The sequence below is a fragment of the Gorilla gorilla genome, chromosome X (assembly GCF_029281585.2).
Source record: "Gorilla gorilla gorilla isolate KB3781 chromosome X, NHGRI_mGorGor1-v2.1_pri, whole genome shotgun sequence".
Lineage (NCBI taxonomy): Eukaryota > Metazoa > Chordata > Mammalia > Primates > Hominidae > Gorilla > Gorilla gorilla.
Genome location: NC_073247.2, coordinates 118,895,939 through 118,910,074, shown reverse-complemented (window position 1 = coordinate 118,910,074; position 14,136 = coordinate 118,895,939). Strand labels below are relative to the sequence as shown.

Here is a 14,136-nt window from a genome sequence, read left to right as displayed (position 1 = left end):
ATTGAGGATTCTATTCATAACTGAATTGCTGCTTTAAAGGGAATGTACATTTATGGTTTTAGTAGTATCCTCATTTGCCCCCAATAGATGTTGTACCAATTTATATTACTACCACTAGTGTATTGAGAGCGCCTGTTTCCCCACAATCTCAATAAAACAAGTGTGTTATCAAACTTTTGGATCTTTCCCAATCTGTTAGGTGAAAAATGGTAGTTTAGTGTACTTTTAAAAATAAACTTTAAGTTCTAGAACAGTTTTAGATACAGAAAGGTTGCATAGTACAAAGTTCCACATACCTACAACTCAGTTTCCCTTGCATAACTCTGATAAATTTGTCACAGCTAACGAACATTGTTATTAGCTAAAGACCATAGTTTGTTCACATTTCCTTAGTTTTTACCTCATGTCTTTTTTTCTTTTCCAGGATCCCATCCAAGATACTGCATTACTTTAGTCATCATGACTCCTTTGGTTCCTGTTGGCTGTGACAGATTCTTATGTTTTTGATGACCTTGCTAGTTTTAAGAGGTACTGGTAGTCAGTGCACTTTAAAATTTGTGAGATTGGACATCTTTTCATACACTTAAAGACATTTGCATTTCCATTTCTGGGAACTAAGAGCCTATGCTTTTAACCACTATACTATACCTCTTTCTTGATTCACCATAATTCTCAATAAAACATGTGTGGGCCTGAACACACGCAGACTTCTGATTCTGAGTGGAGAAAACTCTCAAGTCTCTGTTACTGATAGAGGAGAACCATTAGTACAGGTGATATAGTCAGACTCGTGTCTGATGACTCTGGCTACATCGTGAAGGATGAAGCAGAGGCTCGACTGGAAACGGTAGGTAGGCTGGATAAATCCTTGAAAGAAAAGCAGTGTTGATAAGTTCAAAGGAAATTACAGAAGAGCCAGGAATTAGTGGTAATGGATGAGAGAATCAAGAAGTCAAAGGTGACTCGTTTTATGAGCTGGATATTTTGGGTCTTCTTTTGAACCTAAATGAGAAATTCAAAATAAATATTTGGACAATGTTCAGCATACCTGTCACTTGAGATCTACTTTCTCTTTCTGTTGCCATAGCTCTGTGCTACTACAATTCCCAGAGCCCCATGCTCCATCACAATCCCCTTAGAGTCCGCCGCGCGGAGTTCTGGGACTTGAGGTCCGCGGCCTATTTACCCAAGTTGGAGGTAGGGGCCTGTGGAAACATGAAGAGGTAAGGACTTGTCTGAAGAGCAGGCGGCAAGGGGAGCTTTGTTCTACCTTTTCTTTTGAAAATGGCTTCTATTGCTTTCTGGTTTGGGTATTGCACGTTCTCAGGATGCGGTTTCGTGGGAGCGGGAACACGACAAAGGAGACGGGAGGAGGGGAGACGGGCTGAACAGGCCTGCAGAGCGAGGTTCAGGAAGGGCTGCCACCGGGGCCGGCTGCTGTGGGAATGCCCTCCCGGCACGGGCCCCGGGAGATGGCCGGGTGCTGCGGCTTCGTCGTTTCACCCGGACCCAGCTGGGCAAAACGGTTTGAGGCTGACAAATTCCTGGCGCCAGAGATGTAGGTACCTCGGGCCAGCCCCTCGCCGTCCTCCCCTACCTCCACCTCCACCTGAGAAAGGCTCGGGGCGGGCGCATTTATCTGCAACGTCTGTGTGTTAAAGACTACTTGCTCGGGCCCCGAAACCATGTAGCGCTTTCCAATCTTAAAGTAAGGGAGCGGTACTTTGTTTCTAAATGTGGAAGGACAGCACCGAAGCGGTTCGATTTATGGGGTGGGGGGAGGGGAGGTGGAAGGCATTGCTGGGCTCAGTTCCCCTTACTTGTCCTGAGGTAAATGGCCGCTTGAGCCTAAATGGCCTGAGCCTCCTAACTATTGACAGGCTTAAATTAATTTTAGATTCACTCTGCAAGTAGAATCATCACTCTGGAATAGTGCAGTGCATTTAAAATTCTTACTGATATGCTTTCCTGCACTGTCAGTTCCTTGCATCTTTTAAAAAACCGTTTCTGACTTTGCCTGCCTGAAACTAACCTTTAACATTTTTTTATGATATCTCCTCCATACGAAATAATGTATAATGTATACATACAGCTTAAAGAATAATAAAGGTTCGCATCCACTACAAGCTTAAGAAATAGGACATTGCCAGTCCCTTAGAAGTCTACTGTGTCTCTTCCCTCCCTTCGTTCCCCCTTGAGGTGACCACTATCCGGAATTTTGTGTTACTAATTCCCTTGCTTTTAAAAAAGCAAATTGTTTCTAGTACATATGAATTTATCCCTAAACAAAATGTTCCTAGTCATGTATTTGAAGTATTCCTGATACTTCATGCTGGCGTTTCTATTGTAAAAGCTACTAGACTCAGTGTGGCTAAAACAATACTGACTTTCCCTTTCCCAAATCATTTATTCCATCTGGAGCTTTGTCTTTCCTTCATTGGTACCATTGTTCTCTCAGTTACACAGACTGAAATTTTGGGATTATCTTTGACTTCCTTGCCTCTGCCTCCAAAATGCCTCTCTCATCTAACCCTTTCTTTCCATTTTCACTATTACCATTTCAGTCTAGACCTTCATCACCTTTTACTTCAGTAGTTTCGTAACTAGTTCTTCTTTTTTCTTCCCTTTGAATCTCTATGGCATATTATAACCACATTCATCTGTCTAAACCATCACTTGCACTGTGTCACTTAACTGTTTGATAAATTACTACTTCTTATTATCCTTCAGTATATATTACTGTCCCTTTGTACTCTTTCCCTGTTCTCCTTTTCTTCATCACACACCTTTGAATGTCAGCTTAAAAGTACCTTTCTGAAGTCTTCTTTTACCACCTTTATCTCCCAATTTTCTCTTCTGTGAATTTCTACTAATTTCGCATATGCTTCTATGTGTTATTATTCTCTCCTCCCCCCGCCGCCAAGGCACATGCACACAACACATAAACACACGCTTCTTCTCCCTAAATAGATTGTGGGCTTCTTGAGGATAGGGACTATGTCTTAAACACCTTTGACTTCCCTCAGTACCTAGCATAGTGCCTTCTGTGTAAGCAGGTATTTAGTAAGTGTTCATGGACTAAATGGTAAAGGGCAATGAATTGTTGGAGAAGTGTCTTTGAATAAATGGGGTCAGTAATGGTAGATAATATAGATAAGGAATATATTTTGAGACTCACAGTCTCTTCCGTTTTCTGTATATATTCTTATGTCTACTCCAGGGTAAACAGCTGTGTGAAGAGTGATGAGCATGTCCTGGAGGAGCTGGAAACAGAAGGGGAGAGGCAGCTGAAAAGCCTCCTTCAGCATCAACTTGATACTTCTGTCTCCATTGAGGAGTAGGTATTGATTTTGCAAACGGAGAGTATCATAGACTCTTACCTCCAGGTGACAGATCTCTCTTAAAGCCTAGATGGAATGTTCCTCTCCCACCTCCCTTTCTTTGTTAGACTTCAATGTATTAGGTAGGGTTTTAATTCTGTGTCTCTTCCTCTGGGAAGCCTCCCATATCTCACTAAGTCTGGGCCAAGTACCTATTTTATGTCCTCCTACAGCATCCCATATTTCCCTTATCATAGCACTTGTAACCCAATATTATCATTGCCTGTTTACTTGCCTCTGTTCCACTGTTTTTCCACAAAAGCAGGAGCCATTTTTATCTTTTTTATAAAGCTATTAAATCCTTAGTACCTAGCAGAGTATCTGATGCATAGTAAGTACTCAATAAATATTTGTTGATTTAGTTTATTATTCCTGGATGACGGCACTATTGATGGAGTTCCATTTTGTTGCAGTGGTGCTTCAGCTTAGAAATAAGAAGTAAGAGAAAATTTGCTAGTGAGTTTCATTGTACCTCTTACAGTGTTGAACCTCCATTTTTGTGAATGATAGTAACCTCAAGATGTTCTTACTCTCCTCCTGCATGTTTTGCAGATGTATGTCTAAGAAAGAGAGCTTTGCTCCTGGTACTATGTACAAGCCCTTTGGGAAGGAAGCAGCTGGGACTATGACTTTGTCCCAATTCCAGACACTGCATGAGAAGGACCAGGAAACTGCTTCTCTCAGGGAATTAGGGCTTAATGAAACAGAAATCTTGATCTGGAAGAGCCATGTTTCTGGTGAAAAGGTGAGTGGGGTAATGTTTTTTTTGTTTGTTTTTCTCCTCAAAGAAACAGAGCAAAATATCTTCATTTTAGCACTGAGAGCCTTTTCATTTCTAGTTCTCACAAAACTGAGCTTGGTGTCTGAATCTTCTTTGATTTTTAGAATGCAGACATTGGTAAAAGAGAAGCTGTTCTTTAACTTCTTAGCTAACACTTTCTGTAAACATTCATTTCTGGGCCCACGTCATCTTTTTACTTGAGATACCAGATCATCATGTTCAGGTTGTGCCCTCTATGATACATGCCATCTCATTCCTCTGGTTTCAGAAGACAAAACTGAGGGCAACTCCTGAAGCAATACAGAACCGTCTTCAAGATATTGAAGAAAGGATCTCGGAGCGTCAGCGCATTCTTTGCCTGCCACAGAGATTTGCAAAGAGCAAACAGCTGACCCGGCGAGAAATGGAAATAGAAAAGTCTTTATTTCAGGGAGCTGATCGTCACTCCTTCCTTAAGGCTCTTTATTACCAAGGTATGTGATCCCCACTGACTTTGATATATTCTTTCACTGAGAGAAAGATTAAACAGCAGGGCATTAAATATGAAGAGTTAGTGAAGGGAATAGGGGAAAGACAAATTGTCACTACTTTTGAGAAATGTATAATACCATAAGAGAGACAAATATGTGCACAGTTAGTTGCATGACAACATGGAAACTGCTATTATAGAGATTTGAATAAAATGCTGAGGTAGTGCAGAACACAGAGCATCTAAGTCTAGTTGGGGGAGTCAGAAGTTGACATTTATACTAACTCCTGATGGATCAATGGGCATTTGTCAGGTAAATAAAGGGGAATGGAGATTAAAGGTAGTAAATAGCAACAGGATTATGAAAGAACCCTGTGTGTCTAAGGAACAATGAGAAGTTTAACGTGGCAGGAGTAGAAGAAGTGGCAGGGAATGACAGGAGGTGACACTGGAAGGAAGGGGAGGCGAAGCTAGATTGTGAAGGGTCTTTAGGCTGAACTACAAATTAGCACAAAATATATAGATAAATAGTATGTATCTTAACCAGAAGGATTTAGTTTGACAGATAAGTTTTACTAGACGCTGTGGAAGGTGCATGGAAGTTTAAGAAATGGTTCCTCACCTTGTGCCAAGTATAGTCTGGTTGGAGAGATAAACATGTAACATTTAGTGACAATACTAGATACATTTGTTAAGTGTTGTTGGAGTTCAGAGGAGGCAAAGGCCACTGTGTATTGGTGTGATTGAAGAAGGCCTCTCAGAGGAGGTAAGATTTAAATGTTCTTTTAATACTACCTATTCTTTAGAAAAGAGAGGTAATGACATTTCAGTTGCAACAGATGGTGTGAGCACTAGGGAGTGTGCTAACTGTGGAGGAGATGTGAGACAAGGTTAGAAAGGTAGCTAAAAATTTTGAACTGTATTTGGTAACTAGTATAGACTTATACAGAGTTAGTTATCAGTTAGTTTCAATATGGTTGAAGGTTTTTGAACCAGAAGTGACATGATAAAAGCCATATTTGAAAATTATTAATCTGGCGGTCAATAAATAGGATTAGAGAGAGGAAGAACTGGAAGCAGGCAGAATGGATAGGAGATATTACAGTCATTTAGGCATGAAGACTTGGTCTAGAGTGATAGCAGTGAAATTGGAGAGAGGTAGGTTTATAAGGGAAGAACTAATAAAACTCGTTGACTGAAAATGAAGGAGGGAGGTCAATGCAGAGGTATGTGTCAAAGATAATCCAGAGGTTTCAAGGCTGTGTGACTTACCAATTGGCAAAATTAAGAAAGCCTTTATGGGGAAATTTTGAGGAAGGATGATGAGTTTGATTTTAAACGTGGAATTTGTGAGAATGGCAGGATCATCAAATGCAGATGTTGAGGAGACAGTTGGAAATGCAGCAGTGAAGCTCAGGAGAGAGGTCAGAACTGGATATATAGAACTGGGAATCATCTATCCTTAGATAACATGTTAAGGCCGTGAGAATGGATGAATGATTTGTTAGAGATAGAAAGATCATAGACATGGCAGAGCAGTGGTGAAGGAAGGAATGAATGAACAAATGAATAACCTTTTGTGGAGAGACATTTAGCATAATGATTAAGAACATGGGCTCTGGAGGCAGACTGCCTGGGAAAATCCTGGCTCCCCCACTTAACTAGCTATGAGATGCTAGGCAAGTTACCTCTCTATGCTTCAGTATCTTCATCTGTAAAATGAGAATATTAATAGTAGCTATGTTACAGGGTTACTAAGAGGATTAAGTGAGAGAATACGTGTAAATCACTTAGAGCAGTACCTGGTATTTGGGGTGGAGGGTGGGTGGTGTGTGAATCTGTTCTGTTTCCTATCTTTGAAACTCCTTGCTTTAAACCTTCACAGCATACCACAAAAAGACAAGTGCAGACAAGTACATGACCTCAATGAAGAGGAAGATAAAATTAGGCACAAAAGGCAAGTCGAGAGTTTTCTTATAGTGTTAGATTTAGGAATGTAACCTAGGGTCCCAGTTGAGCACTTATTTAATTCCATATTCAGTATATGACAATGTTTATAGGAAATGATCCAGAGGGAGCATATTATCCTGATACAGAATATTAAAGAGAGGAGTTAGTAGAAGTTGTAAAGCTTTTACATTTACTGCTGTTGTTTTTTCTCTATACATTTAAATTATTGTACCAGACATAAATTGACCTTAATGATTTTTAGATCCCATTTCACAAATAATTCTGAATATTTTTATTAATCAGTAAAGTATAATTATTGATGATGATGATGATGATATGATAGCTAATATTTTCTTACTTTTGAAATGAACTTCCAATAAAATTGCATGGGGCTTCTTCTTTTTTGGTGTACAATTCTGTGAATTGTAAATCATGTAGATTCATGTAACCGCCACCACAATCAAGAAAGAGAATAGCTTCATCACCTTAAAAAACTCCCTCATGCTGTCCCTTTATAATCATTCCCAACCCACCATAATTCCTGACAATCACTGACTGTTTTCCATCACTGCAGTTTTATCTTTTAGAAAATGTCATGTAAATGGAATCACACAACATGTAACCTTGTGAGACTGGCTTCTTTCACTCAGCATAATGCCTTTGAGACTCATTTGAGTTGTTGCGTGTATCAATAGTTCATTCATTTTGTTGAGTAGTGTTTCATCATATGGACATTCCAAAGTTTGTTTATCCATTCACCCATTGAAGTGCATTCAGGTTGTTTCCAGGTTATGATGGCTATGCATAATATTGATATGAACGTTCTTGTACAGGTTTTTTTGTGAACATAAGTTTTTATTTCTCTAAGGTAAATATCTAGAAGTGGGATTACTGGGTCATATGGTAAGTGTACATTTAACTTTATATGAAACTGCCAAACCATTTTCCAGAGTGGCTGTACCATTTTGCATTTTCACCAGCAATGTATGAGAGTTCGAGTTGCTCTACATCTTTGTCAGCACTTGGTATTGTCAGTATTTATTTTGGTTATTTCAATAGCTGTGAAGTGGTACCTCATTGTAGTTTTAATTTGCATTTCTTTAATGGCTAATGATGTTGAACATCTTTCATTTGCTTATTTGCCATCCTTATATCCTGTTTGCTAAAGTGTCTGTTCAAATCTTTTGCTGTTTTATAATTGGGTTGTTTATTTTCTTCCTGATGACTTTTGAGAGTTCTTTGTATATTCTAAACACAATCTTCTGTTGGATATGTGATTTTCACACATTTTTTCCCAGTCTGTAGCTTGTCTTTTCATTCTCTTAACAGTGTCTTTTGCAGGGCAAACTTTTTTTATTGTGGTAAAATATACATAAAATTTACCATTTAAACCATTTTTAAGTGTGTAGTTCTATGGCATTAAGTACTTTCACATTGTTCTGCAACTATCACAGCCATCCATCTCCAGAAATTTTTCATCTTCCCAAACTGAAACTCTGTACTTATTAGATACTAACTCCCCGTTTTCTCCATCCCCACCAGCCTCTGGCAACCACCATCCTACTTTCTGTTTCTATGAATTTGACTACTCTCGGTATATAAGTGGAATCATACAATATTTGTCCTTTTGTGACTGGCTTTAGTTAGCATAATATCTTCAAGATTCATCTAAGTTGTAGCATGTGTCAGAATTTTCTTTTTAAGGTGGAATAATATCCCATTGTATGTATATAGCACATTTTGTTTATCAATTGATGGATGCTTAAGTTGTTTCCATGTTTTAGCTTTTGTGAATAATGCTGCTACGAACATGGGTATACAAATACCTGTTTGAATACCTGCTTTCAATTATTGTGGGTATATACTCAGAAATGGAATTGCTGGATCACATCTTAATTCTACATGTAATTTTTTTGAGAAACTGCCATATCATTTTCCATAGAGACTGTACCATTTTACATTCTCACCAGCAATGCACAAGATAAGAGTTCCAGTTTCTCCATACCCTTGGCAACACTTACTATTTTCTTAAAAAATAATAGCCGTCCTAATGGGTATGAAATGGTATCTTATTGTGGTTTTGATTTCAATTTCCCTGATGATTAGTGCTGTTGAGCATCTTTTCACATGCTTTTTGGCCATTTGTATATCTTCTTTGGAGATGTATCTGTTCAGATCTCTTGTCCATTTTTAAAATAAGTTTCTGGTTTGTTGTTGAGTTGTAGAAGTTCTATATATATTCTGTATATTAATTCCTTATAAGATATATGACTTGCAAATATTTTCTCCTATTCCAAGAATTGCCTTTTCACTCTGTCCTTTGATGCACAAAGTGTTTAATTTTGATGAAGTCCAATTTGTTGATTTTTTTCTTTTGTTGTCTATGCTTTTGGTGTCATATCCAAGAAATCATTGCCAAATCCATTGTTATGAAATGAAGGCTTTTCCTTATGTTATCTTCTGAGAGTGTTATAGCTTTAGCTCTCATGTTTAGGTCTTTGAACCTTTTGAGTTAATTTTCGTATATGGTATTAAGGTAAAAATTCAGCTTTATTATTTTCATGTTGATATTCAGTTTTCCCAGTGCCACTTGTTGAAAAAAGACTGTTCTTTCCACACTGAATGATCCTGGCACCCTATTCAAAAATCATTTGACTATATATACCTGTCTTTATGCCAGTACCACACTGTTTTAATTACTGTAACCTTGTAGTAAGTTTTGAAATCAGGAAGTGTGAGAACTCCAACTTTGTTCTTTTTCAAAATTGTTTTGGATATTTGGGGATTGGTTGAGATTCCATATGAATTTTAGAATGGATTTTTCTATTCCTGTAAAAAAAATGTTATTGACGTTTTGGTAGGACTTACATTGAATCTGTATATCACTTTGGTTAGTATTGATGTCTTAACAGTATTGTCTTCTAAGTCATGAACATGGGGTGTCTATTTATTTGTGTCTTGTTTAATTCCTTTCAGCAACATTTTGTAGTTTTCAGTGTATAAGTCTTTTACCTCAGAGAAAATGTTTTCAAGTCTTGTTTCAAATCTTGTTTATCAGTTGATCCTTTCATGGGTTGCCTTTTATGTATGTGCATTTATATGTATCTAACAACTCTACCTGTTCATGAAAAAGATATTTTCCTATGTTTTCTTCTGATAGTTATACAGTTATACATTTTACATTTAGATCTATGATCCATTTTGACTTGATGTTTATATAAGGTATGAAGTTTAGGTTAAAGTTCACTTATTTTTTTTTTTTTGGCTTCAAATGTCCTGTTGTTTTAGAACCAACTGTTAAAAGAGTATCCTTTCTCCATTTACTTGCCTTTGCATTTTTGTCAGAAATCAATTGGCCACATTCGTGTGTTAATACTTAACCTCATAATTAATGGTGAAAAGTTGAAATTCTTCCCCAAAGATCAAAAATAAGACAAGGATGCCCACTCTTGCCACTTCTGTTCACAATGGAATGAAATTCGAAATAAATAACAGAAGGACATTTAGGAAAATTACAAATATGTGGAAATTAACACTCTACCAAACAGTCAATGAATTAAAAGGAAATCAAAAGGAATATTAGAACATATTTTGAGGTAAATTAAAACACAACATGCCAAAAACTTATGGAGTAAAATAAAATCAGTGTTTAGGGGGATATTTAGCTGTAATGCCCATAGTTGTATATGCCCATATTAATAAAGAAAAAAGATTTCAAATTAATAACTGAAATCTCCACCTTAAGAACTTATTAAAAGAAGAGCAAACTAAATCCAAATCAAGCTGATGAAAAGAAATAATAAAAAATGGAGCAAAAATAAATGACATAGGGGAAATAATAGAGGAAGTCAACAACATAACCAAAAGTTAGTTCTTTGAAAAGATCAAATAATGTGTAATCCCTTAGCTAGACTGATCAAGTTAAACAGAAAGAAGACTCAAATTTCTAAAACTCAGCTCCACTTTGGTTCTTATTTGTATGGGACATCTTTTTCCATCTTTTTGCTTTTAATCTATTTGTTTTTGAACCTAAAGTGTGTCTCATGACAGCAAATAGTTTGGATTATATTTTCTCTTTTTAATCAATTATTTCAATCTCTGCCTTTTGAGTGGAGAGTTTAGTTCATTTATTTTAATGTATTTAATTAGAGTCTGTTAAGGATTTACATCTGCTATTTTGCTTTTTGTTTTCTGTTTCTCTTGTATCTTTTTTGTTCCTCTGTTCCTCCATTTATTCCTTCTTTTATGTTAAATAGATTTTTCCAGTGTGCCATTTTAATTAACTTCTTGCCTCTTTTACTATTTTTGTGTATGTGTGTGTGTGTTAGTGGTTGCTCTGGGGATTACAATTAACCTCTTGGCTTAAATAAATTAATTTGTATTAAAACCAACTTAATTTCAATTATATTAAAAAACTTTGTTTAGCTGTTCTCTACCTCCCATACTTTCTGCTGTAATTGTCATACCAATTACATCTCAGAATGTGGCTTTTCATTGAAGTGCCAGGCAGGTCAAATAGTTCCATCCAGGTAAAATAGTGAAAATTCTCCAAGGATGGGGCTTTTATGGTGCTCCAGAGCTGGTCTGCCACTCCAGTTTCAGATAGGCTGCTGGTTTTTGCAGCTTCTGTTGTTGCAAGGTTGTTGGTTTTCAAGGCTACTGCAAAGCTAGAGAAGGGGAGATAGGATGATGGAAAGTCAAAATGCTACAAACCTCACTGTTTGAGTTACATTCATCTCTTAGCATATGGATAGCCAATTGTCCTGGTGCCTTTAGTTGAAAAGACTATTCTTTTTCATTGAATTGTCTTAATATCTTTGTGAAAAATCAATTTACCATAAATGTAAGAGGCTTTTTAAAATGTTTTTTTCCTCTTTATTTTCAGCAATTTGATTATGCCATGTCTCTTCTGCGCATGAGTTCTTTGTTAGTTCAAATTCTTGGTTTCTTACCCCTTCCTCCTGCTGCCATTCACTCTTCATAGCATTTAAATGTACCATACATTCTCTCCAGGTTTTATAACTTTATTCAATGGGAGTCACGGAGTGAAGTGTGCTAACTTCATCTTACCCAGAAACAAGTCCCAATAGCTACTAATTTTGAGGACTTATTTGTGCCAGTCCTTGCTAAGTATTTTTGTAAATTATCACGTTTAAACCTTACAGCACCCTATGAGATAGTACAGTATTATACCCAATTTACAGAAAATGAAATTGAGCTTCAGGGGGCATAAGTGATTTTCTTAAGATCACAATTATTAAGTGGCCATGCTGGGACTTAAATCCATGTTTGTCCTTACACAAAAGTCTGTACTTTTGTCCACAGCACTTGTATATGTGATTGGAAAAGATTTATTGGTTTACTAAGTGTGATTTTACTATATCTCGAGACAAACTTTTCTGGAGTTATACATATCCCATTTTCTAACCTTGAATCAGTGAGAAAGAAACATATATTATCTCTAGAAATATATTTCCTCTGAAATCTTCAACTATAGTATGGTACTCTCTGACTACAACCTTTCTCTTATCCTTCTGGCTCGCATAACTCTCTTAAATTCACATACCATCTCTTCAACCCTGTTTATATCTCCAGTTCCTTGACCTTTTAATTTTCTCCCAATCTGTCAGTCCCTTTCTATTTCTTCTTCCTTTCAAATCTCACTTAGACCCTATCATCCATTATTTAACCACCCATCTTGACAATGAATCATTCTCTTTGCTTCCTTGTCTATGTATCACATCCACCCAGCAAAACCTCAAACTCAAATCAACCAAACTAATTGCCTTCTCTATTTCTACATCATGGCTTCTGGGCATTGCTAGAAAGAAATCATAACTTTGTTGATTATAGCCTCTACAACTTTCTCGTCTCTGTTATTGGTTAGAGCCTCTCCCTTGTTCAACAATCTATCTCCTAGTCCCTAGTCAGCTCACTATTTCATTCCTTATAAATACTATTTTAAATCCTCATTACTCTTTCCTTTCCTACTATTTTGTCATTTTTAACAGTCTTCCATCCTATTTCAAAGGAAACTGCCATCAGCAAGAACTTTCATCCATTTCCTGCTTCATGCTCTGCTAACTTCTGTATCCTCACCCTTGTTTTCTTCTCTCTTGACTCAGTGCTAGGGAAGTCCTTTCTGCTTAAGGCTAATGTGTATAATTTTGTGCTGGATCCTATCCCTTTTATCTTCCAAATAACTTCAGTCATCCCCAGTATTGCTTCTTTCTTTTTAGGGTTTTAACATGACTTGTATACTTGTCAGACTCCATAGTCTACATACGCTTACCATGAACTATCTAAAGAAAATGATAAAAATGAAAAATGTCTTTCAATTGATTAGCTACTTGAACAAATAATACATTTAGATTTTCCTCTTTTTTTATTATACTTTAAGTTTTAGGGTACATGTGTACAACGTGCAGGTTTGTTACATAGGTATACATGTGCCATGTTGGTGTACTGCACCCATTAACTCGTCATTTAACATTAGGTATATCTCCTAATGCTATCCCTCCCCCCTCCCCCCACCCCACAACAGGCCCCGGTGTGTGATGTTCCCCTTCCTGTGTCCATGTATTCTCATTGTTCAATTCCCACCTATGAGTGAGAACATGCGGTGTTTGGTTTTTTGTCCTTGCGATAGTTTGCTGCGAATGATGGTTTCCAGCTTCATCCATGTCCCTACAAAGGACATGAACTCATCATTTTTTATGGCTACATAGTATTTCATGGTGTATATGTGCCACATTTTCTTAATCTAGTCTATCATTGTTGGACATTTGCGTTGGTTCCAAGTCTTTGCTATTGTGAATAGTGCCACAATAAACATACGTGTGCGTGTGTCTTTATAGCAGCATGTTTTATAATCCTTTGGGTATATACCCAGTAATGGGATGGCTGGGTCAAATGGTATTTCTAGTTCTGGATCCCTGAGGAATCACCACACTGACTTCCACAATGGTTGAACTAGTTTACAGTCCCACCAACAGTGTAAAAGTGTTCCTATTTCTCCACATCCTCTCCAGCACCTGTTGTTTCCTGACTTTTTAATGATTGCCATTCTAACTGGTGTGAGATGGTATCTCACTGTGGTTTTGATTTGCATTTCTCTGATGGCCAGTAATGATGAGCATTTTTTCATGTGTTTTTTGGCTGCATAAATGTCTTCTTTTGAGAAGTGTCTGTTCATATCCTTCGCCCACTTTTTGATGGGGTTGTTTGTTTTTTTCTTGTAAATTTGTTTGAGTTCATTGTAGATTCTGGATATTAGCCCTTTGTCAGATGAGTAGATTGCAAAAATTTTCTCCCATTCTGTAGGTTGCCTGTTCACTCTGATGGTAGTTTCTTTTGCTGTACAGAAGCTCTTTAGTTTAATTAGATCCCATTTGTCAATTTTGGCTTTTGTTGCCATTGCTTTTGGTGTTTTAGACATGAAGTCCTTGCCCGTGCCTATGTCCTGAATGGTATTGCCTAGGTTTTCTTCTAGGGTTTTTATGGTTTTAGGTCTAACATGTAAGTCTTTAATCCATCTTGAATTAATTTTTGTATAA

At 37.2% G+C, this 14,136-nt stretch overlaps 1 protein-coding gene across 11 annotated transcripts in view; it reads left to right on the top strand.

Annotated features, from left to right (window-relative positions):
- The first annotated feature begins 429 nt into the window (after nucleotides 1–429).
- RBM41 (RNA binding motif protein 41) overlaps nucleotides 430–14,136 on the top strand; it is a 67,480-nt gene continuing 53,773 nt past the window's right edge. For 5 of the 11 annotated variants that reach the window (XM_055377062.2, XM_055377058.2, XM_031005972.3 and 2 more), the window contains exons 1-6: nucleotides 430–528; nucleotides 1,088–1,223; nucleotides 3,221–3,337; nucleotides 3,933–4,125; nucleotides 4,430–4,634; nucleotides 6,516–6,587. In XM_055377062.2, coding sequence (XP_055233037.1) covers nucleotides 498–528; nucleotides 1,088–1,223; nucleotides 3,221–3,337; nucleotides 3,933–4,125; nucleotides 4,430–4,634; nucleotides 6,516–6,587 — 754 coding nt within the window. In that variant the 5' untranslated portion in view covers nucleotides 430–497. Of the gene's footprint in view, nucleotides 529–1,087; nucleotides 1,224–1,256; nucleotides 1,559–3,220; nucleotides 3,338–3,932; nucleotides 4,126–4,429; nucleotides 4,635–6,515; nucleotides 6,588–7,448; nucleotides 7,484–14,136 lie in introns of those variants that run through there. The other 6 variants (XM_055377063.2, XM_063703069.1, XM_055377060.2 and 3 more) reach the window with 4 other exon arrangements.